This window comes from Moschus berezovskii, chromosome 11 (genome assembly GCF_049115385.1).
Source record: "Moschus berezovskii isolate FMDL1 chromosome 11, NW_MosBer_1.0, whole genome shotgun sequence".
In the NCBI taxonomy this organism is placed as follows: domain Eukaryota; kingdom Metazoa; phylum Chordata; class Mammalia; order Artiodactyla; family Moschidae; genus Moschus; species Moschus berezovskii.
The window spans coordinates 93395919-93421782 of NC_142470.1; the positions used below are offsets into that span (position 1 = coordinate 93395919).

Consider the following 25864-nt stretch of genomic DNA (forward strand, 5'->3'; position numbering starts at 1 on the left):
CATCGAACAACCTGGCACGGACGGGTACCAGAGGTACAGCAGGTAACAATATCTGGGCAAAGGAGGCTAGAGATGGGACAGTGGAGATATAAAGAGAGGCAGCCCAAGTAAGGGAAGTAATGATAATGGAAGCAAATATATTAAGGATAATGAGAATCAGGCACCTCACTATCAAGAGAAAAGAGAAACATGAACAAGGGAAAAATGAAGGCTATGGAGTTAGATTACAGTTAGATTAACTGATGTATCAATGTGAACTTGCGGCATACTAGATAGACAAACAAATACAGAAATAAATATTAACACAAATGTGTGTGCACATTCCCTAGATTTGTCCATCAAGAGACCATGGAAACAGCCCCCAATTAGCAACAAGTACATCTAGTACACAAATCTTGAATTCTTCCACTAAAAGGTTTTGAAATATCTTTTCTGTTCATGAAGTGGCTAATTCTCAGTCTGGGAAAGGGAAAGTAAATGATGATCTTGGGCATCTTGTTATAACAAAAAAAAGGGAAATGTTCAAAGAAAGATGAGGACATGTCAAAAAAAACACACAAAAAACAGAAACTAGTTTAAAGGAGATATCACTGGTCAAATCAGGGCAATTTGAATATCAAAATAAATAATGAGTGAATTTACCTAATGCATAGAACTATACACTCAAAAATGGTTAAAATGGAAAACTTCATGTTCCCTATTTTGAGACAAATAAATAATGGTAATAGCAAATTATAACACACTGAATAAAAAAAGGAAACCACTGGTCTATTCAAAAGTAAATGAATAAACTATTAACTTCTTTTTAAAAAAATAACAGTTTCCAAGTATTCTTCCGTCACTCCAACCAATCAAAATTTTTTTTGCAAAATGGAAAAGAATAATTTTTCACTGGAAAATTTTGATAGACATCTCTTTTATCAAGTAATTAGACTGAAGACCAACAGCAGTGATCCAAATTAAAATCATGAGCCACCTAATAGGATGCAATAAGAAAAACCTGACACTACAGTTTCCTAATATTACTGCCAAAGTCACATAACCAGAATCTAACCATGAGGAAATGGCATATAAACCCCAACTGAGGGAAATTCTACCAAATAACTGGCCTATAATCTTCAAAAGCATCAAGATCATGAAAGTCACCTCTGAAAAAGTGTGGCAAACTGAATAACACTGAAGAGATATGGTAACTATACTTCACCCATGAAAAACACACTTTGAACTGCACAAGTCAACTTACATGGATTTTTTTCAATAAAGATATACTACACAATCCACAGTTGGCTGAATGCATGGATGCAAAGGGCTTCCCAGGTGGCACTAGTGGTAAAGAACCTGCCTGCCAACGCAGGAGACATAAGACATGCAGGTTTGATCCCTGGATTGGGAAGATTCCCTAAAGGAGGGCACAGCGACCAACTCCAGTATTCTTGCCTGGAGAATCCCCATGGGCAAAGGAGACTGGCTGGCTGCAGCCATTAAGGTCGCACAGAGTCAGACACGACTTAAGTGACTTCACACACACACACACACTCGCAAAACTTTGGAGAGAAAGAACCAACTGTAAAGTTACACACGGACTTTCAATGTGTGGGGGTGGGCCCCTCTACCCCCCATTACTCAAGAGCCAACTGTAAAATGTAACACGCAATTTTGTACTGGATCACTTTCCATAAAGGACATTATTTAGACACAACTGCTGAAACTTGAATGGAGTCTTAAAGTTAGTACAAATGTTAATTTCCTGATTTTGATGGAATGCACTTCCTGATGTGTTTATGCAGAAGAAACGTCCTACTCTGTAAAACAAAATAAAATAGAAAAATATCAGATTAACAACTTACTCCCACATGGGTCAGGATAAAGCCTTTCTCTGTATTATACTTGTAACTTTTCAGTGAATGTATGGTTGATTCAAAATTTAAGAAAATATTTCATTGAAAAAAGAAAGTTATATACTCTGTGACTAGAAGAGTGCAAAAATAATACTCAACGTGATTTCATTCTGCTTAAAAATAAATTTACTATTATAATAACAAGAAAAATAAAAGAAAGTACAATAACAATAAAAATAATTAAAGCCACTGGCAAACTCACACAACTCGCAAGTATATTTTGCTAAGTATTATTTTGAGAAACAAAAGATGGACCATAAATAGAAATGCTTCCAAACTGACCAACACACAGCTCTGAGTGTCAGTCACTCTCAAGGCAGCCCTGCAATAATAAACTCTCTCAGCATACATTCAGGATCAAATTCTCAGGAGACCAAGAATACACAAACTGAGAACTTGTTTTAAGAATAGCTTGTCTTAATAACAGTGCCTCACTTACCCTGAGACACTGAAACACTAACTGTTTGTGATCCATTCTTCTCTGCATTTGCTGGTGGCTTTGCTACAGGAATTCCAAGACCTCCAATGTACGGGTTGTAATTGTAGGTGCCATAATCAGCACCCCAATAGTCATACCATGTACTGCTTATTGGCTTAAAAAAATAGAAAAAACTGTGGTTTATTTTTGACTCTTCACTAAGAGTAACATATTATTTACACCACCTTAACTCAAACAGGGCTACAAAGTAAACATTTCCCTTTCCCTTTAAGTTTTTAAAACATAAATTTAATGATCTATAGGAATGGTTCAGAATATTCCATTGTATCCCCAAGTCTAAAAAGACCATATTTATTAGAATCTAGCATCTTAATAAAATCTCTTACAAACAAAATAAACTAAAATAAAGTATTAGAGTTTTATCTCCTTTAGAAAAAGTAGCAGCTAGTAAAGTCGTAGATTCTGAAATGAACTCAACCTGGACGAGCTTAAATGCTGCTTGAAATGTCAATACTCCATAACCGTACCTCCTATGTTTATTAATGGTTCTTGTTAACATTTAACGTAATATTAGCAGCTATATTAAGAAAAATGATGTAAGTTCTCCTTATAACATTCCAATAGTATCATTAAAAATCTACTATAGTATCTACAGTAATTTAATTTTGAGTAAACTAAATAATGGGTTACATTAAGTGTATACTTTCTTCTTTTAAGTAATCAACAAACCAGAAGTATAAGATGAAAGATTTTAATTGCAAAGAATATTCTAGTGGATCATACCTTAAAGACTTTGGCTGCAAGAGGATCCTTTTCCAAATCAATATCTAAAGGATCAATGTCAACTTCCATTAGATCCTGAAGTAGCTCAAGGTCAATTTCTTTATCTTTTTCCAAAGAGGAAAGAGGAGGTGCACCTTCAAATAATTTAAAGTGATTTTTCTGGTGGAGTATATAAAATTTACCCAATATACTACTACTTTTAATTACAAAGCAATTACATTTACTTAAATATAAAATGTTTCTGATATAGAAGTCTCTAAATTTTTATACTTGACAATTAAGCATGAGTAAGTGCACAAACACATCACCCTATAACACACCCAATTAAAGACACTAGTGCAATAGTATGTAACTTCCTAGGGGAAAAGACCATAGGATTAGTCCTTGTTGAATCAAGTTACATAAACTTTGCTATTAAAAAATAATCATTAACCATTTCTAGAATGAACAATATTGTTCATTTTATTGTCTCCAATATATAATTCATAAATTACACCTAATAGTTAGGGAAAGAAAACCTATTATTAAAGTGAAAAGTAAAGTTTTAAGAACACTGCTATTCACCTTATTTTTCTATCATGAATTAGAAACTATTTTGCTCTCAGATGACTCCAAATGCTTGACCAGCCTTTTATGTCTTCCAACCTTTATCTTCCTTTCTTTCTCACTCTTTCTTATTCAACATATATTTATACAATGTCAAGAAAACAGCCTGCATTAGGGTTTGAGTATATGAAGATCAAGAAAACAAATCTCTACCTTCCAATAAATTAACAAGGGTTCAGAGGTGAGTGTACACAATAGAAATTAAACCAAATACAGCATGGTAGCTGCTACTGGAGACAATCAAGGAAGTAGGTAGCACCAACAGCAGTCTCCAACATAGCTGGTGGTGATGGGAAAAGCTTCTTGGAGGAGCGTAGCTGTATGTGAACCACAGACAAGAAGTTCACTATGCAAACTAGAGAAGAAAGTCTCCTCCAGGTAAAGAGACTATCAGGAAAAAATCATGAGCGAATCTAAGATTAAGTAACGAAACAAATGAAATGACTGTAGCATTGCAATATATAAGGTAATAAATTAAACAGAGTCTTGAAATGTAGGGAGTATACCACAAAGGTCTGTACATGCTAAGATGCACATTATAGTTTTGAAAAGGCAGAAAACAAAGAAAGAAAAAGACAAGAGCCATTAACCTTGCTGTCTTTACCACTGTTTCCTAGCTTGTAATTCCTTCCACAGAGCCAAGTAAGACTGTATCAAAATAACATGGACACTGTGAAAGAATAGCATTTTATTAGAAAAAGCATGCAAAGCCCCCCGTGGCTCAGCGATAAAGAATCCACCTCTCCAGTGCAGGAGACAGGAGATGATTCTGGGTCAGGGAAGACCACACCTGCCGTTGGAGCAACTAACCCTGTTTTCCACCACAACTGAGCCTATGATCTAGAGCCCAGAAACTGAAACTACTGAGCCCATGATCTAGAGCCCAGAAACTAAAACTACTGAACCCATGTGCTGCAACTACCGAAGCCTGTGCACCCAGAGCCAGTGCTCTGCAACAAGAGAAGACACCACAATGAGAAGCCCACACACTGCAATGAGTAGCCCCCGCTCACCGACTAGAAAAAGGCCCATGCAGTGAGGAAGAACCAGCACAGGCACAAATACATAAATAAAAATTATTTTTTAAAAAAAGCATGCAGAAAATCAAAGTAAAACCTGTTCATCAGAAAAATACTGGTATGGTTACTAAGGCCAAAGACTTCCTATAAAAATTTTACACTTCATTAATATTCTTAATTTTGAAATTTAAGTTCACATTTTTTAAAAAAAGAGCTAAGGATACGTTTAGTTAAAAATGCAAAGGATGTACCTGTCATATCATGTGTCAAAGGTTCATCGATAGTTTCCAGCAGCTGAACTGAAGACTGCTGCAGAGAGTCATCAGAGTCGCCGGCTGCTGCACCTACATCATCACTCACTGTTCCTTCCTCCATGGCTTCTGCAGCTACTGGAGCCAGCAATTCTCCTGCAGGTGAGAATATCATCACCTTAACTGTTTTAGTAATTAGTAAACAGACACCCAAAACATATTTTTTTCATCTAGTACAAAAAACAGCATGTACACTAAACCAACCATAAAAGATTCTGAGGCAAATGAGTCCTCATCTATCCAAGGAAATGCTAGGGCCTTCCACTGCACTAACTTCAAATGCTAACTAGTAAAAACATAAAATGTGTGCGTCATGAACAGGAGTTATTATCATCACTTTAAATGTATTAACTCACTTACTCATCAAAATAACAATAAAGATGTTTTTATTATCCTTATTTTACAGATGAAGAAAACTGAGGAACAGGAAGTACCTTCCTCAAGCACACAGCAGCCCATTGCTGGTATTAATAAGGAAGCAGACTAGCTCCCATATCCCTGCACTGTATAACCTAATTCCTCCATAAACACTTGCATTTATCACAGGTAACACAGAAGTAATTTGAAAGCGTTGCTACTGCTGAGATGAGACATTTTACACTTTTGAAGGGCACAAGTTTCCTTTAATGATTAGTCAAGCATCGACAAGCTCATTTTGATATACCTTATTAAAAATAAATCCTAACAAACCTGCTAAAATATCCTGTAGCATACAAGTTAAGGAATATTGAGCCCAAGCACCACCCCAAGATATATCTCCTCTATTGAAGTCAGTTCCAACCAAAAGTAATAGCAGTCTTTCCAGTTGGGGTTCAGTCACAATCTCACATAGATGTATGGTTGGCCTCGTGGCATTCGCAATGCGTGCAAGAACCTGTAATACAAAATCATACACTTAAGTAGCTATTACATGTTTTCCCCAAAAATAAAGCATTGAAGTAACTTTTCAATGAGATATGCTTTTGATGTCAAAATAACTGTTTGACATAAAATGCAAAGGAAATCTAATTTCATGGATCAAATGTTAAAATCCAGGTTAAAAAAATCTGAGTTGAAAAGTTCAATTTCTACAAACAATGAACATGCTACAGGAAAGCCTTCAGGGCATTAATACAGGCTTCACTGCTATAATCTGACACTCATTTGTAGACTGCCTATCTAAAAAGAAAAAAGGTAGGCTGTACAGACATATCCAAGGCTTCCCTTGTGGTTCAGCAGGTAAAGAATCACCTGCAATGCAGGAGACCTGGGTTTGACTCCTGGGTTGGGAATATCCTCTGGAGAAGGGAAAGGCTACCCACACTCCAGTATTCTGGCCTGAAGAATTCCATGGACTGTACAGTCCCTTTGGTCACAAAGAGTCAGACACGACTGAGTGACTTTCACTTCACTTCACACTATTTACATTTCAAGTCTACATTAATCTAGTTTTAACTAGATTAAAAATGTATAATAGGTCTCCTAAAAATAACTGCCCAAGTATTTCTAAAATCTTTCAAGGCACATTAAAAAAAACTAAATCGCATAAAACAAAAAACCAAAGCACTTTTATTTCTCTTAAAACTCAATTTAAAACTGTATTTTTTTCTTTATTTTTTTTCTTATTCTCTAAGCCTGTAATTATAAATTAGGCCTATTACTTTACTTACCTTACAAACAAATAATAAGAGATCTGCATGGCATGTAAAATCCATAGAGAGGAGGAACAGGACAAGTTTCTGGACTACTGAAATACAACGTTCATGGGCCAGAGTGAATGGAAGTGGTTCTATCTCTGGACTTTCTTTCGCTGTCGTAACTTCTGTGTCTAAATTAGAACGAGACCACTCTGCTGTCCGACGAAGCCGAATTAAATCCTTAAAGTGCTATACACAGAAATTTACAGTATTTAAATCAATGTTTATTGAATGAAAATTCTTTCAATATGAGTTTATTTCTGAGATGAAAATATATACTCAGAAAACATACAACTTCTAAAGAACAAGATTTTTAGGCAAACCATAAGCTTCAAAAAAGTAAGATTATTAAAAACTATACTGACCTTTGTCTATTTTAGAATAATGCATCAGATATTGAATAGAATTTCAGAAAGGAGGAATTCTATAAAAAGTCTCTATTAGGGCAAATCTATTATTTTAAATATTACCAAAACACCCTAATCATAATCTTAAAAGGTGAATGGTAAAGAAACCTATACATACAAAGTATAGAGTATTAATTCATTTCAAATTTTGCTGGAATAATTGCAATCTCATATTTATAGAAACACAATATGCAAACCTGGTTGCTATTGAAATGCTATCCCCCAAGTTGAAAAAAAAAGTCATTATTTTAAAAAAATCTTTATTTAAAAATCACTGAAAATAATTTTCACTTAGAATGGACACATTAGGAAAACCGTACACATCCTGAATCCTTCTATCATCAATTTACTGGAACACAATCCACTTTAAAGAAAATACGCTAGAAAAATACTTTGTCCACATTAACCATGTATTTCCTTGAGTTAAAGCTATGTTGATAAGCAGAATAACATAAAGCTTCCTGACCATTATTAAAGATATTTAACTATTCAAATAATTTAAAATATTAATACTAAACGGAAGAGTAACTTTTCTAAGATAATTACATTAAAAAATAAAGATCATACCTTTGAGGTAGCCTGCTTTAATTTTGCTTGTTCTACCAGAAGTTTATATGATGATCCTTTGTTACTCTGTATTTTTTCTTTTTCCATCTGTTCCACTAAAGCCTTCTGTTTTGCTTTTAATAAGTTAAGTTGCTTTAAAGAAAATGTTAATCTTATAGTTAGCAATGTTAAAAACAACAAAGTAAGTTATTATACTTCTCAGAATCCATACAGCAAACTAAGTAGTTTTCTGTTGTTTTTTTTTTAAAAAATAACCTCCAAAATCCAAATAAAAGATCTCCCCATTTTGTAAATAAGAAGTAACCAATTTCTTATCCATGCAAGAAGAGAAATAAGTGGAATACTTTTTTTATCTAAGCCTCTAATGAGACTGACTGACGGAATGTTTTTAAACAGAGGAAAAGAATTATTTTTAAATACACTAGGAAAATATTTTTACTGTACAAGAGTCCTAGATTGGCTTTTATGGAAATCTCCTTCAAGAGTAGTACATTTTTTGGTATGTCTATGATTCTTACAAGTTAAAAATTTTATTATAACTATAAATTTACATGCAGTTATAAAAAATAATGCAGAGATCTCTTTTACACTTTACCCAATTTTGCCTAACCCATTTTGCCTAACAACAGTAAAACATCACAACAGGGTAATGACATTATTACTATTCACCTAAGTTATTCAGATTTCAATGACGTGAAAAAGCTTCACATCATTTTTATTGCAAAAGGGCCAATGGTTGCTCGTAGTGGAAAAACTCAGAAGTAAGTAATTTACTGCTAAGTCATGCTTTTTAAAAAAACCCAAAGCTTTCACAAACTTTTGGAGCATACATGTTTTCACATAAATTCTCACTTCATCTCAAACTAGCTTTCCTGGTGGTTCAGACATTAAACAGTCTGCCTGCAGTGTGGGAGACCCAGGTTCGATTCCTGGGTCGGGAAGATCCCCTGGAGAAAGAAATGGCAACCCCCTCCAGTATTCTTGCCTGAAAAATCCCATGGATGGAGGAGCCTGGCAGGCTACAGTCCATGGGGTCGCAAAGCGTCAGACACTACTGAGTGACTTCACTTTCTTTTTCTTTCATCTTAAATCAATTATACGAATATTTTTAAGAGACATACTAGGCTCCATACTGGATATTAAAGATATAGTATATATTTCTATAAATACTGTAAGAGAGGAAGATGCATTTTAAAATATAACTATAATAAAGCACTGGTGTATAAGAATCTGACCTCATCTATAAACTCAGGTTAACAAAAGAATCTCAACAGGAGAATATAATAAATATAATGAAAGGGTAAATACAGGATACATGGGGATATTTTATGGGATCCTAATTTAGAAACCAGGGAAGATCTTCTTGAGGAAGTGAATATGAACTAATTTCTGAAAAGTTCGTTCAATTATCCAAGCAAAATAGTAAATTAAATGTTTGGCAAGGGGAGAGGAAGGGATGGGGGAATAAGCACATACTAAAATAAATCTTGAGAAGACTGGTTGCAGGTGGTCCAGGAACTCAAATTCAATATGGCTAGACCAAAATTCCAACCTAAAATTTAGACAGGCAGATGATAGATATGCTAAAGCCACGTTAAGGAGTTTTACCATCATTCAAAGATCACCTGGAAACCACTAACAATCTAGCGGTGGAGTGATATGATCAGGTTTGTATCTAAAAGAACCCTCTAGGGGCAGCATGAAAAATGAACTGGATTGAGAAAGGCAGATACGTCTTCTGACTAGGCAAATGATGGCTGCACTTAGAATAGTAGTATCAGAAATGTGAGGAGGTAGACAGTTTAAAAGAACTTGGCAAAAATCTGTGAACTATGTATTGCTGGCATCTTACAAATAAAGAAACTCAGTCTCAAAAGTGTCAAATAATTTCCCTAAATTAAGTAGTTCATTAAATATTACACCTAAGGTCTGATGGGAAGTCTACCTCATACAATGTCTCAAACACCAAAACAACACAAGCAAAAAAATATCGAAAGTTACCTGTTTATGATGAACTAGCTGCTTTCTTATTTTTCTGGAATATAATCTATCAAGGCTACTGCTGCCTTTGGAAGACCTACTTATGTTCTGGGTGTGCAGATTATTGTTAATAAAACTCCACTGGTTACCTGCAGAGCAAGGAAAAGTTGTATTAATAATTAGGATAAATGTGATTTAAAAATACTATTCATACCCAGAAAATATAAAATGATAAATGCGTCAATCACAACAAAGAAGTTTTTGAAAAAAATTAAGGAAACCATCGTAAAGAAACTGCTAAGAACATGTGATCTTAGAAAAGTTAACCTAGACCCTAAGTGACTTTAAGACCAGAGTTCTCTGTTCCTTCAATCTTTCCATTAAGGTAACAGTCAACTTTTCCCACAACTGTTTAAAGTTAATCTTTGTACAATACCACTTTGATAAAGTCATTCAAATGTAACAACAACAAAATGCTCATTATTGCCTATTTCAAACTCTATGCTTTTGTGTAGGTATCCAAAAAAAGGATACTTAATAATCTGACTTAATGACTGTGAAAATAAGACTGAATAGTTAAAAAACCATGCTGTATGTATAGCTCTACTTCTTCTCATTCTGGAATGTGTCCAGACTATTCCATACTGGTCATTCTGTTCACTTCAGGCTTAATCCCACATGTCACCGATCCTCAGTGATTTTTTTCACATCTGCTTAACATAATGACAGCTTTTTCTGTTCTCTTATTATCCTTTTGTCAAGTCAATTCAATTCTTCAGGCCTTAAAAAAATTTCTTCCAATAATGTGTTTTCATAATACCTGAACGCTGTGAATAAAACTAAGGCTTCACATACTATCTGTTATATTCCAACTTTACATGCAGTTGCATTTGTGTCTTACTTCTAGGGTCTATAACTGAGTAGTGACCTATTAGATATTAATATACAGCAGTTTAAAAAAAATCCTTGTGCATGAAAAGAATTCCCTACCCTATTCTCAATGTGTATCATAAATAACTGATTTACGTATAAACCATCTCAACAGCCCTTTAATTGTATAATCCTAGTAATTTTTTAAAATTCCAAATTTTATGGAAATTCTTGTCTATTTACATATATGTAGCTGCTTCATAAAGTCTTGTTAACTTGGAAAACAAGAAGAAAATAATTTATCTTACACTTTGATGTGTATTGGGGAGGGAATGGGGGCAGGAGGAGAAGGGGATGACAGAGAATGAGATGGCTGGATGGCATCACCGACTCGATGGACATGAGTTTGAGTGAACTCCGGGAGTTGGTGATGGACAGGGAGGCCTGGCGTGCTGCGATTCATGGGGTCACAAAGAGTCAGACACAACTGAGCAACTGAACTGAACTGAACACTTTGATTTCCTTTCATTTAAAAACTTTTCTGTGCTTCAACCTTATGGAGATTACAACTCACAAAAATCTAGGAATTTCTGTATCTTAGCATAAAAGTCATTTGCAGTTAATTAATAGAAACATTTTATAACAATAAGTGGAATGACGTTCTAAATACCACAAAACTACAATAACCCTTCACAGACTTCCTTCTCATTAACTTCACTTATATATATGTTATTCCTGGTAAAGTTAACTAATATCTTACATAAATTACATGTAGCTGGCATTTCCAGGCCAAAGTCAATTCTGGAAAAATTGCATAGTCATTCAAAATCCCCACCAGCAGATTATTATAAACTTCTGATACCTGTCATAAACCTCTCCCTGTCTTTACCATTCAAGGGTTTCTTTGCAGCTGCTGCTTCATCTTCTACAGTTGCCACATAATCCAGCAACCTGGACACGAGCATAACAACCCAACTGATCATGGGGATATCTAGTACTCCTGTATAGAAACGAAAGGGGGAAAATAGTCACGTGACCCTAAGAATCCTAATGAAGTCTAGCAAAATAATTACAAAATTAGGATATTTTATAACTCTAAAATACACCATATAATTATCAACACTAATATTTATTTATAGTAAGCCTCAAAATTGAAACTTGTGGCCACAAACTGAGTGACACATCAAATCTAATGGACGATTTAACAAATCTTTCATGGTACAAAAACAGATTGACAAGTATAATTTGAATCTAACAGGTAATAACTTAAAGAAAACAAGGTATAAGAAGCTATTCTTAGACTTAAAGGGGGCTGAAATTTTAAAAAAAGCTCTCAATTTATAAGTCATATAGTTTTACACTAAGTTTCAGAGTTTTTATTCCAGTAACAATTTTCCTGCTCAAATGAAGCTCATCATCAATAAACAGAACAGCAATGCTGCTGAAAAACTTAAAACACAAGAGCTTGATTTTAATCATGATAGTATGAAAACAACATACACAATAATTTCCAAGTTCAAAATTCACATAAAGAAAAGGTAACACACTGAAAAAGCAGGAACCACATGGCAGTCAATCACATGAAGGCTGGTCATTCTAAAAAGTCTGTATCACAAAAATATCAACAAAATGTGCAGCAAAATGAATATTAAAATAAATATTTCAGAGCAGATAGTTTATAAAAAACAGTATTTACAAGAATCTATGTTTTTACTGAAGAACACTAACTTAAATACCTTCTGTCCTCCTATGCATGGGTAACTGTGGTTGAAGAGGTGACAGTAAGTTATCCAACAGATTAAGTAAGCTTTCTAATACTCCACTGTTACTAAGTGATCTCTGACCAATGCAGGAAAGTAACATGAAGACCCTAAAAAAAAAAAAAAAAAAAAATTCAAATAAAACACTTGAGTATGAATCAATTTAACTATTCATATTCAAATTAATTGACACTGTAATTTAAGAGAGTAATGACAGACTATTTGGTTATTAGTAAGATTTATATCTGGAAGCACAATGTTTAAAATATCTCTTTTTCAGCAATTTGCATATATTTTCTAAGTTTATCCAAAAGAAATCAGGTAGAAACATTACCACAGACGCAAAAAAATACATTTGACACATACAGCAATAGAATCTGATAGGAAATACTTGTAAAGACAAATCAATAAACTCCATAGATTCAGTTAGGAAACTAATGAATATGGTTCAGTTATATCATGTAGAATCTTCTTCAATATGCCCTTCACTGGGCATTGCTCAAACTCTGAAAAGACATGCTTAACTTTTCCACACTCAGTACCCACATACACAACATTTCCAATTTGAACACTGTGGGAATAAATCACTAATAACAAATTATGCCAGCATTTTCTGACCTACCTGTCCTGTGGAAAGATGAGCAGCTGCTCGGAATTGTACAATTCCTGAAGAACGTTAGAAAGAAACTGGCCCCACCATCTTTCACCACCACATAGCTGAACAAGTAGAAGGCCAGCATGCAACCGTATCTTTGGTGTTCCACTGATGCACAGGTGTTTAAAAAGCTCTTCACAGGCCTGGGCATGGAACGTACTCTGCAAAACTGCAGGAACAGAGTGTCCTATTACAAGAAAGAAAACAGTAAAATTTCCTATTTAAGAGTACACTGTGGGATCAAAATCAGCATTCCCAGATAGGCTTTCCTCCTTACCAGCAAAATCTGGTCTATTTATTTTCCTACTTATTTATTCCTTATATGTGGAATTTTAATTGCTAAATATTTGGGGGGAAATGACAATTACATCAATTATACTTCTGCTATGTGAAGTTGGGTAAATCAGATAGCTCTGTGTGGGGGGGCGTAGGGGGGAATGGCAATTACATCAATTATACTTCTGCTATGTGGAGTTGGGTGAATCAGATAGCTGTGTGTGTGTGTGTCTGTGTGTGTGTGTGTGTGTGTGTATTTGGGTGCACACGGTCACAACCATATGTAATGATCAAAAATAGCTCCTGGCTAGAAACTGCCAGTTCTGTTAGATTAGCAACTTATTAACAGCTTTCAAATATTAATTATTATTTTGCCAGTTAACACAATGATGTGGAACATCAATAGCTGAAACTCAAGAAAAAATTAATCATAGATCTATTTAAGAAAAATAAATGTAAAAAAGGGAAAAAAAATCAACCTAAAAACACATTCAAAAACAGAAAGGATATCAAAATAAACAGTACCCAGTAAATATTCATACATTAAAACATACAAAGTCACATCAAATGTATTTTCAGCCTTTTTAAGTACTTAAGCTAAATACAAACCATTGGAAGAGTGAAGAAGGCTGAGCAAAGTGTCCAATAAATATCTGATGATGGTACGTAACTGCTCTGTGGAAGACGTTTGAATTAAATCTTTTGGGTCTGATGTTTCACTCAACATCTTCCTACTTGCACCAAGAGCTACTTTGAGCCTCTGAACTGCATTATGAGCCAAATTTAGTTGAAGCTGCAGCTGGATACAGTCCTGATAGGCAGAAAAAACTCGACTGTCCTCCTCGACTGCCTTGTCTGGCTTTCGCAAAAAGTACTGTGCGTTGTTAGCACTGTTGAGAGGAGGAAGATCAATACTTTGCAAAAGAGTTTCCAGTCGATGACAAGCTAAGTTATACCTATAAGCAAAAAATAAATGAACAAAATAAATCTTGCAATGTTCTCTTTAAAATACATATGCAAATACACACTAAAAATTAAATCTCTAAAACAAGTTAACATACAACTATTAGAAAGAATTAATCAATTGGTAAGTAGTAAAAAAAAAACAAACACCAATTATTTAATCATATTAACGCATTAAACATTATAACATGCTAGTGTCCTCCTGCTTTTTGCCCTTCTCTATACACTAATGAAAAGGCATTTCTTGACCAAGTACATGCAAGACATACAAAATATATAGCTTCAATAAGATTAAAGTATACACCAATTTTCTACTAACCTGCACTGTATATCCTCCTGTAGAGCAACCATCATTGCTAAATGCTGGTCAATTTCTGGTTGGTTTGCAGATTCTCCCTCTCCCCTCAGAGGATCATGCATTAATTTCAGTTCACTCTCCCAAGGCAAGATATAGGTATGACCATAGTAAAATCCCAATGGGATTTTAGCTCTGGCATTTGTACTTCCATAACGCCCAATGACAGTGATCTGAAATGAAAACTTATAAATATACTTACCTACTCATCTACAACAATAAAAATCTGAATCATGTATTTTAAAAAAATAATAAATTATAAAAAGATATATTTTTTTATTAAAGTACAGTTGATCTATAATATTGTGTTCATTTCTGCCGTACAGCAAAGTGATTCACTTATACATACACATACACACTCTTTTTTTATATACGTTTCCATTATGGTTTATCACAGGATATTGAGTATGGTTCCCTGTGTTATAAGGATACTTTTAAATTATGTCTGACTATTTTCCATAACTTATCAGAAACAGAGAGAGTGTACCAACTCATCATCTTGAAGTTCTTTACCTTCATGAATCTGCACACTGGAGGTGGTATCAAATCATGCAGAATTAGTGAATGGGTGCTAATATCAGTTGCCACTACCAATCGCCTCCCATCGACCTCTTCTCCTAATGTCCAAATGTCAATTGACAAGGAGGCCAAGTCTCCACAAGTGGGAATCAATACGTCTGTCAATAGTATTGGTCTGCCAAAATCCAAGGTCACAAATCTCCTTGCTCCTATGAGAGAGAGAGAACAACAGCTGACATAAAAGACCGCAACAATTAACCACAAGATACACTCAGAAACAACCTGGAACATTTATCTTAAAATATAAAATCAACTTACTAAACTACAGACAATTAAGAAGATGTCCATCTGCAGACGAATGGGTAAGAAAGCTGTGGTACATATACACAATGGAGTATTACTCAGCAATTAAAAGAATACATTTAAACCAGTTCTAATGAGGTGGATGAAACTGGAGCCTATTATACAGAGTGAAGTAAGCCAGAAAGAAAAACACCAATACAGTATACTAACACATATATATGGAATTTAGAAAGATGGTAATGAAAACCCTGCATGCGAGACAGCAAAAGAGACCCAGATGTATAGAACAGTCTTTTGGACTCGGTGGGAGAGGGCGAGGGTGGGATGATATGGAGAATGGCATTGAAACATGTATATTATCACATATGAAGTGAATCGCCAGTCCAGGTTCAATGCATGATACAGGATGCTCTGGGCTGGGGCACGGGGATGACCCAGAGGGATGATATGGGGAGGGAGGTGGGTTCAAGATGATATGGGGAGGAACGTGTATACCCAGGGCGGAATCATGTCAATGTATGGCAAAACCAATACAATATTGTAAAGTAATTAGCCTCCAATTAAAATTTAAAAAAAAAGAAGTAAAATATTCACATTCAAAAATTGTCTAAAACTGCCATCTGTATTAGTTTAAACTCCAAGATTTAAGTTAAAAAAAAATATATAAGAATACGTTACTGTGAAGGCAATCAACTGTACACATAAGCTTATTTCAAAACTTTAAAACCAAAAAAGGTAAATCAGCAAAAATAGAATATAGATGAACTCAATAAATTACCTATCTGTTCTTCTTCCAGTCATTTGTCTTTTTTTCTTCTAATTTCACAACTAAATGTATTAATGATGCCTAATTTTATTATTTGATTTTGGTTTTCTTAAGCCCTGTTTAACATTTTTTGGAGCTGCATCTTACACTGTGCTTAAGATGTAAAGGAAAAGCATAAGGCTTAAATCACATGTAGTCATTGCTACCAGACTAAAAAATCTCTTACTAAGGCCCTCAAATGGAGACAGATAAAGCTTCTCTCAAACAGTGCTTCCCTCCCGTATTGACACATCACTGTCTCTTCAGCTCAGTACCAGATGAAGCAGAAGGCTTACTGTTAAGGGCCACACTGAAGAGGCAGTGTGTCTTCTCTGCGTGAGCTCATGTTAACGAAAGGCAACAATGATCTGAGAGGAGAGCAGACTTGCGTCTCACACATATTTCAGGAATAAGGTCAATTACTGAAACAGTAGGCTGAATCATTAATAAAAATCCTAATTATTTTTCTTCTTTATTGGGTTGGAGGCCAGTAGCAATCTTACTAGTTACGTTACATGGTGAAGGAACCCAACTAAATTTAACTAATAGGACTAGTGATATCTCCACAGAGCCATTTTATGGAAAACCAGGGAGTTATCAGTAATTTTTCCTAAACAGGTAAGACTACTGAGTGAAAAACATAATTCTCCCCTCTAGGAGGCTAACATGTCGTAGTCAACCCCACAGATAAAAAACCAAATCATAGTGTAAACAACAGCTAACACTTCGTAAGACTGGACGCATGAGACTAGATGATAAATTTCACTCTACCAATTGTTGCTACCAATGAATGGTTAGTTGGGCAGAAAGCACCATTAACATTTTTAAAAAAACTCTTCCAAAGAGGAAAAACCCACTGCAATAAAGCAAATATGGTTCAACACTTCATACAGTGAAAACTAATACAGTACTCACTATATTCACATTACTTACCCATGGCTGATTCATGTCAATGTATGGCAAAATACCACAATCCTGCAATTAGCCTAATTAGCCTCCAATTATAATAAATAAATTAGTTTAAAGAAAAAAAAAAACACAACAAGGATTTTGTTAAGTTCTGCTGCTGCTCAAGCCCAGAAATAACAGCTGGTAGGATAATAAGGGAAATATTTCCTACGGTTTATTAGTAAACATGCTCTAACTGAAAGCACCTATCCTGATCATAGGTCTCTAGCAACATAAGCATGGTAGAGGCCTAAGTAAAATCTTAGTTCTCTAGAGACCATGAAATGTTAATCCTACTCAGTTACTATCATTAGCAGTAAATCTGTCAGCTATTCTCAAAAAAATAGTTCCAAGATTAGAACCATGAGACTAATGCGAGCCTTAGAAATACCTCTTTAAGCATAATTTTTAGTGTAATTGTAACTGAGCAGCTACACTGGAGGCAGATATTTATGCCAACCATAGCCCAAGAGGTGAGATTCTTATACAGATCAAACCCACTGTTTGGACAGAATGACTGAAACTACTCAGCAGCACACTTTCATTCAACCTCATCAGTACAAAGCTTGAGTCTTAATGTAATGCTTACTCTTGGTAAAAAGCACTTTCCCAAGAGCAGATGTGATTTATTTGCACAGGAAAATGAAACTACAAAATATTGTCTTCTAAGAATCAACAGACAAAGCAAAAATACATATATTTTAAGAAAATCAAAGATTACCTGAATGCATTCGCTCTATAATAATGGACTGGTGAGGTGGAGGTTGAAGAAAATGTGAAGCATGAGAAATTGCAAGGGCTAGACCAGAACCAAGTGGATTCTAGAAAAGAAAAAAGTATAACTCTATATTGACATCACTCTTGCTCTGTAAAAACTAATAACCATAAAATGAAGTTAACATGTCTCATTTCCTGATGTATATTCTGCAATATTTTATAAAATAATCTAATTTGATATTAACAAGTTAACTGAATTTGCCTTCTAAAGTTAGCGTATACATAAAAATATTTTTAAATGTCTAAGCGAACACCTATTTAAAATATAGTAATTTACCATTCTGGACTTGTTGGAATTTTTGTTATGTGCAGCAAGATTGACTGTTGGGGGATCAATAACTGAGCCTGGGAAAAGCTGTGCAAGTTCGGCATTAATCACAACGGAAACTGCTTCATTGGGTGGGGTGAGTGGTGGAGTCATAAAAAGTGGTGTTGTTTTTGGAGTGGGTGGAATAACATCAGATGGATGAATGAAGAATCCAGGGGCTGCCACTGGGTTGGAAGGCACAGAGTTGTGAACAGGACCTACTGCTGATGCTGCTGATGCTGCTGCAGCTGCTGCAGCTGTTGTCTGATGTAACTTGGCTTCCAGCTTTGCTTTCTGTAAAAGAAGTAAAAGCAACAAATATAGACTAACCCTGCCTGCCTAAACTGTGGGGAACACTATATGGTATATATTATGAAAAGAAACATGATTAACTGGATCCTAATGCAATAAATATGAAATTAAGTAAAAACAATAGAACACTTCTATGTTGCATATGTATTTCCTTAAAAATCTAATATTAAATTTCCTGAGTATTTGGGCAGTAGGACTTTCTCAAAGCAAAGGTGGAAAAGAAGAACAATTAAACGTAAATAAGGAAACAAAATTCTTCTCAAAACATTAACAGGAAGTGGATTCTCATGTTGCCTAACCTGACACAATCTGTCACTACGAACTGTACAGTCAACAACAAAATCTCCAAAATATCTGCTATTATTATTTTAATTCACATTCATCTGGTATCTTTAAATGTTGTTTTAGGTTTTACAATCCATAAAAATAGTAACTGTTAACACTTACGTTTGACCAAGAATATTTATAAACAGAATAAAGAATGGATTTTAAAGATTACAAAGAAAATATCAATTATATTTCCCAAGATATATAATATAAAATGCATTTATATAATTTTTAAAAATTTAAGTATATCATGAAGATGTTACCTCAATTTTTGCAGAAAATGGTTATCTCAGATCGGTCAACCTAATTTCCTTTATGAAAATAACAGTCATTTTTACAGTACTTTTTCAGCTTTTGAAGTTTAGAGACAGCATGAACAAAGAGCCAAATAGTCTCCAACCTGTTGCTGAAGCTTCAAAAGCTGCTGCTGTTTCTCTTGCAGCACCTGTAGCTGTTGCTCGGCTGAAGCCATTGCATGAGAGAGAGACTGCAAAGCTACCTGGGCTGCTGAACTCAGGGCTGTCGAAGCTTCCCCAACTGTCCCAGATGATAGTCCACCTACTGCAGGAGTAACCCCGAAGGAACTCACTGGCATAAGACAAAGGGGGAAAAACAGGATAAAGAAAAGGCTCACAGAGAAACATGTACAAAAGCACACTACTTTGACACTAAACAACACTTAATTTTCATTTAAAAAATAAAAATATTGAGAGGAAATCTTAATGGTAAAATTATATTGATAATAATAGTATTCAAGTATGAGGGATCCAAGAATGACTTCTTAATCAAAGAAAATTAGTATACTTTTAAGTTCAAAAATATTTTTAGCCTGAAGACATTTCATTTAATATAGCTAAAATGAAAATACAAAACAATAATCTTACACAGTTTGAGCATGAGAAATAAACTGACTTTTGCTTTACTAAGATTTCCTACAGAAACAACTTCTTCTCCCTCCCCTAAAAAGCTAAAAAAAAAAAAAAACAACTTTCAATTATAAGAACATCGTTTAATAAGACTGATGACACCGATTTCCTCATTTTACAGCATAGCCTAAAAAGAGAATCTGGCCCACATACAATACGTAAAGCAGTGTTTCCTCAAAACACTAATAGGAAGAGAAACATGTCCTATGCACAAAGAAGTCTGGCACACACTGCTTATCCATGAATACTACCATTTTTAAAGATCTATAAAATTACACAAGTTTAAAATATTTTTACTCCTTTTAAATGTTATTCAAATATAGGGTATAAAAGAACTTTTTCCCATTAAATATTTACCAGTGTCTGTGTAAAACATTTTGAGAAAAGCTGAGATAAAAATTTAATTTAATAAACTCACACAATCTTCGACAAGAGAGGCAAGAACATACATGCAATGGAAAAGAGACAGTCTCTTCAGCAAGTTGTACTGGGAGCTGGACAGTCACATGTAAATCAATGAAGTTAGAACACACCCTCACATCATACACAAAAATAAACTCCAAATGGCTTAAAGACTTAAATATAAGACATAACACCATAAGACTCCCATAAAAGAACATAGGCAAAACATTCTACAGATAAATAGACATAAATCACACCAATGTTTTCTTAGGTCAGTCTCCCAAGGCAATAGAAATAAAAGGAAAAATCAACAAATGGGACCTAATCAAACTTACAGGCAGAGCACAGAATACTATAAACAAAACAAAAAGACAACCTATGGACTGAGAGAAAATATTTGGGAAAATGTGACCAACAAGGGCTTAATATCCAAAATATACAAATAGTTCATACAACCCTACAATAAAAAAACAAACAGCCCAACTGAAAAATGGGCAGAAGACGTAAATAAAAGAAGACATACAGAGGGCCAATAGACATGTGAAAAGATGCTCAACACCACTAATTATTAAGAAAAGTGTAAAACAAAACTACAAGGTATTGCCTCACACTGGTCAAAATAGCCAAATTAAAAAGTCTACAAGTAACAAATGCTGGATAGAAGGTGGAGAAAAGGAAACCCACCTATGCTGTTGGTGGGAATGTAAGTTGATACAGCCACTATGGAAAACAGTATGTAGGGTTCCTTAAAAAACTAAAAATAGAATTTCCATATGATTCAGCAATTCCACTCCTGGGAATATAACCAGAGAAAGCTTTAACTAAAAAAAATATACATGTACCCCAATGTTCACTGCTGCTCAATTTATAATAGACAAATCAAGGAAGCAATCTAAGTAACCATCAAAAGATGAATGGATAAAGATGTGGTATACATATATAATGGAATACTGCACGGCTATGAAAAAGAATGAAATAACGCCATTTGCAGCAACATGGATGAACTTGGAAATTATTACATTTAGTAAAATAAGTCAGAATGAGAAAGACTCATTTATATGGAGGAAAGACAACTGCTACAATAATAGGAAATGTAGAAGTTACCCTGTAGAGCTAACCTTAGTGGTAGAACTAGGGTTAGAACCAAGGGCCATGTGAAATCAAATACAATGTGAGGCACAATGCTAAGCAAGGAACTTAACTCATGTAAACTTTGCAATGGCCCATGAGTAGGTAATATTGTTACCCTGTTTCATAGGTATTGTATCTAAAACTGAGGGAGGCACACAGAAAAAATTAAAACAACATTTTAAATCAACAATATCCCAATAAATATAAATAAGTAAAACTGAGGGAAGTAATCTGCTCATAAATATTTGAAAAGTAGGAGGGGGGAGGTAATCTAACAGCATATCTTGACATTTTAACAATGAATATCTTATGCCAGAATGCAAATAAACTATTTTTTTAAACTAAGTTATAATCACAAGATAGAAATAACAACAAAACTGTGCATAGCCTCTTACAATAAAAAAATTTCCTCTATTAAAAAAAAAAGATCACTACACTGAAGCCATCCGATACCTCATATACCATGCACAAATTCAACTATATGAATTTGGTCAAAGAAGGAGTAATCATATCTCATATAAGCTGCGTGCCCCAAAATAAAATCTACTTGCTCCACTAACTGTTCCACCAAAGCAAAAGCAGTTCATTCCAACTCTAGAGGGAAAATTATTAGACTTACTGAAGCATTTATGTTTCCATGTACTTTTGGGATAATTTAAATGACTTCCAATATTAAACATGTAAACTTTAGCCTTCTACTGACTTTAAAATCTAATGCCCAAATAATATCCAAAGGAAAATGAGCTAAATCGTGAGAAACACATAAAAGACAAACAATCCAAGAAAAATGTCATTCTGCTACTACAAAAGCAAAGAAAAAAATAAAGAGAAATGAAAATGGAATTGTGAGATAAGTCCAAATGAATACTGAACACAAAAATTATAACAATAACCATGAGAATTAAAATAATATAAAATTAAGGTATGAAGTCATATTGCCATATAACTCAGAAAAGTGATTAAATAATGTTCAATATATTTGCACCATATGGGAATAAAAGTAACTGGATTTCTGGATGTCAAGGATACATGTATATAACGCTCTCTGGGATAACTGCTAAAAATAATAAAAAGAAGAAAAATAGCTCAATAAAAATAGAGTCACCAATAAAATGGAAACAAAGGGAAAAAAAGAAACATATAATAGGCAAAATGAGAAATCTAACAGAATATATAAAATACATGGTAGATTTGAATACAAATATATTAGTAATTATATTAAATGTAAATAAGCTAAATACTCCAATTGAAAGAAACGGGACAAAAAAGGTTAAGTACATTCTGCTTAAGACATATCTACAATAAGGAGATTCTGAAAAGTAAAAGTAAAAATACATACCATACAAATAGTAACCTAAAGAAAGCCAATGACTGATAGAGAAATATCAAAAGAAGTAATTTTAGGAAAATCAATGCTAGAGAGAGATAATACCTAACAATAAAAGATTCAATTCATAAGAAAGATACAACCATTTTTAAATTTGTATGGTAGCTTCAAAATGCATCAAAGAAAAACTGCTGGAACCAAAACAGACAAATCCACAAGTATAATGACAAGAATTTAACATGCTGATCTTATTAACTCCAAAAAAAAAAAAGAGATAAAATAATCAATAAAGAGAGAATTTGAAGAACACAATTAGAAAACTGTATATCCAAGTGGATATACAGAGTACACTTCACCAAGCACAGACTAAACATTATGGGTGAATTTAACAATCATAACATGGAACTTCAACAGCTGACCAAAAAATATATAAATGCAATTCTATACTACACAGACCTTACTCAACCAATGTTTAGGAACATGTAGCTAAGAAGTTATGAAAGTGAAAGTTAGTTGCTCAGTTGAGTCCAACTCTGCAACCAACCAGGCTCTTCAGAACATGGGATTTCGCAGACAAGAACACTGGAGTGGGTTGCCATTCCCTTTCCAGGGGATCTTCCCGATTCAGGGATTGAACCCAGGTCTCCAGCACTGCAGGCAGATTCTTTACTGTCTGAGCCACCAAGGAAGCTGAGCTAAGAGGTTATACAAAGAAACAAATAAAAAGCTAGAAATGATTACTCTAAAAAAGTTAGGACAATGTTTACCTTCTTCAGAGAGTGAGGGAAAAATAAACTGAAGTAGGCATAAAGAAATCTGTTTAGAGAGTATTGGAAATGTTGTTTCTTGACCTGGTAGTCATATGGGCGGTTTGTGTTGTGATAAATTGCTTCCCTATACAATTGTTTACTGCACTTTTCTGTATGAGTATTGTATATCACAATTAACATGTTTCAAAATAAAAGACAGAAGTTGAGAGACTACACTCATCTTCTAGCACCTTATGATCACAACTTAGCACTTTGTCTTAAAATTTAATAAAATCCCTCTGCTGGCAACAGTTTCGATCTGAGTGCAATACAAAGCTGAATTCTTATAAAAGCACAGACTACTTCTGGAATGACAAGAAACTGGTCCTATTATTTGTTTTGCAGAAGAAATGGGTAGGAATGTGAAGGAATACTTTTTTCAAATCAGATCTTTTGTTTTAAATTTCAAACCTTCTGAAAATATTACTTATCCAAATACATTAATTTTCTTAAAATAAAAAAAATTAATTTCATGACAGTTCCAAAGAAAAAAGCCTGATTTAATAAACTAAAGAGTTGTCAGACTCCCTGGTGGTCCTATGGTTAAGATTCTGTGCTTACACAGTGGAGGACATGGGTTTGATCCCTGGTTGGGGAACAGATTCCGCAAGCAATCAATCAATAAATCAATAAATAAAACAAAACTAAATAGCTTTCTGGAAGTTTATTTTCTTGTTATGGCATGTTTCCATATCTCACTAAATGTGTAAGTTTCTACAAAATGACTGTAATAGTCCAAGAAAACAAAAATAAGTAGATACTGACCTTTCTGGCATCTCCACGTAAAAGAAATGTAAAACTTTATTTTAAAATTAAAACTCTCAGCTAGATAAGCCATGAATTTCACTTAGTGGTTACTTCCACAATTGCAAGAAATATGATTCTGAATAAAAAGGCACTCAAACAACTGTTAAGCTCCCTTTAAAACATGCTGCCATTCTGGACCAAAGTGCAAGATTAAATTTTTCATTACTTTCATGACTTCTCAAGCAACTATTTTTACTTTCTGAAGAAACAAAGACACTCACTTACAAAAAAACACAAACAGTAGAGTTCATTCAAGACAATATTCAAAAACACATCTGTGACTATAATACAAATATAAAACCATATTCCAATATTTTAATTACAAAAACTTAAATTATTTGTGCAAAGACAGAACTATGTATGAATAAACACAGATCTTACAACATAAAGACAAAAACAAAGGAAAAAAGATGGACAAAATAAACAAGTTGTCATCAATCATTCATTTAAAGCATCACCACCACCATAGATTCAAACACACAAATAACAGGTTCATGTATCCAAAGTTGTTTTAAACTAGCTGAAAAAATAGTTTTCCCTCTTCACTCATCTCAAACTTCTCAAAGACACTAACAAAGATACTTTTAACTTTAAATGCAAGAAATAACACCATGATGTGAAAACTACACACAAGACTGGCTGACAGTTGATGACTACTGCAGATGGATAATGAAAATAAAAAGTTTATTGTACTCTTCCCTTTACTTTTATCATGTTTGATATTTTCCAAATTGAAATGTTTCTAAAATTCCACACACATAAAAGCAAAAAGATTTAACATAGGGTTCTAGAAGGGAAGGGGAAAAACACCCATGAATAGACTTAGAAAAGATATGAAACTACTTAATGATTTTTCCTCACAATCTCCCTCCAACCAGTAAGTTTCTACTTCACACAACAGTAAAGGAGTTTTACAGATAATACAAACAGATATGTAAAACACATATATCACTTTATTGCAACATAAAATATGTAATAAGAAATGTATATAATAAAAGAAGGTACATACCAGTAAACGTACTTGCATCATCCCTTTCTATTCTTGTTCCATCACTAGTTGACACACAAGAAAAGTGCAGAGGTTCAACTTCTAGAAGTCCAGTGAGAGATGTGAAACTACCTTCAGCAGCTGTGCCACCACTAACCTTTCCATTTCCTAACACAAAGGAGAGACAAGTTTTATAAAGGGTGAATTAATCTTAACAAGGCAACAGTCATAGTGAGAATTAAAGCCACTACTTCAATTTTAGCTACAAAGCTGTATAAATGCACAAACCCTACACAGGGCTTCAACAATGGACATGGTATTAAGAAAACTCACAAACAGGAGGTACTACTAGTCTCCGTACTACAGAAGCAGAGTTGTACAGAAGCAACCATTAACAAGAAGCATACACATTAACAAGAAACTAGAACAAGTGATTTGGATTTTAAATAAGGAACAGAAAACAAAAGAAAAATAAATATTTTAAATAAGGAAAAAATAAGAGAGCTATTAGATTAATTTAAGCATGCAAAAAAATCAGAATATATTCTATGATATCAAGTGTATACATGACACTAAATTAAAACTTAAAAAATACTCTTAAGATAATAGCA

The 25864-nt window shown here is 34.1% G+C and overlaps 1 protein-coding gene across 9 annotated transcripts in view; it reads right to left on the reverse strand.

Moving 5' to 3' along the window:
* Positions 1-25864, reverse strand: part of BIRC6 (baculoviral IAP repeat containing 6) — a 220187-nt gene that overhangs the window by 113943 nt on the left and 80380 nt on the right. For 4 of the 9 annotated variants that reach the window (XR_016038617.1, XM_088841556.1, XM_055400470.2 and 1 more), the window contains 17 exons: positions 25275-25421; positions 19264-19451; positions 18195-18518; positions 17862-17961; positions 15079-15293; positions 14530-14738; positions 13857-14203; positions 12939-13158; positions 12293-12426; positions 11419-11556; positions 9708-9835; positions 7707-7838; positions 6706-6921; positions 5747-5930; positions 4997-5152; positions 3121-3254; positions 2338-2491 (listed from right to left, as the gene is read on the reverse strand). Coding sequence is in view for 8 of the 9 variants with exons in the window: in XM_088841556.1 (XP_088697682.1) it covers positions 2338-2491; positions 3121-3254; positions 4997-5152; positions 5747-5930; positions 6706-6921; positions 7707-7838; positions 9708-9835; positions 11419-11556; positions 12293-12426; positions 12939-13158; positions 13857-14203; positions 14530-14738; positions 15079-15293; positions 17862-17961; positions 18195-18518; positions 19264-19451; positions 25275-25421 (3126 nt within the window). In the remaining variant the exon portion in view is untranslated. The remainder of the gene's footprint in view (positions 1-2337; positions 2492-3120; positions 3255-4996; positions 5153-5746; positions 5931-6705; positions 6922-7706; positions 7839-9707; positions 9836-11418; positions 11557-12292; positions 12427-12938; positions 13159-13856; positions 14204-14529; positions 14739-15078; positions 15294-17861; positions 17962-18194; positions 18519-19263; positions 19452-25274; positions 25422-25864) is intronic. The other 5 variants (XM_055400471.2, XM_055400469.2, XM_088841555.1 and 2 more) reach the window with 4 other exon arrangements.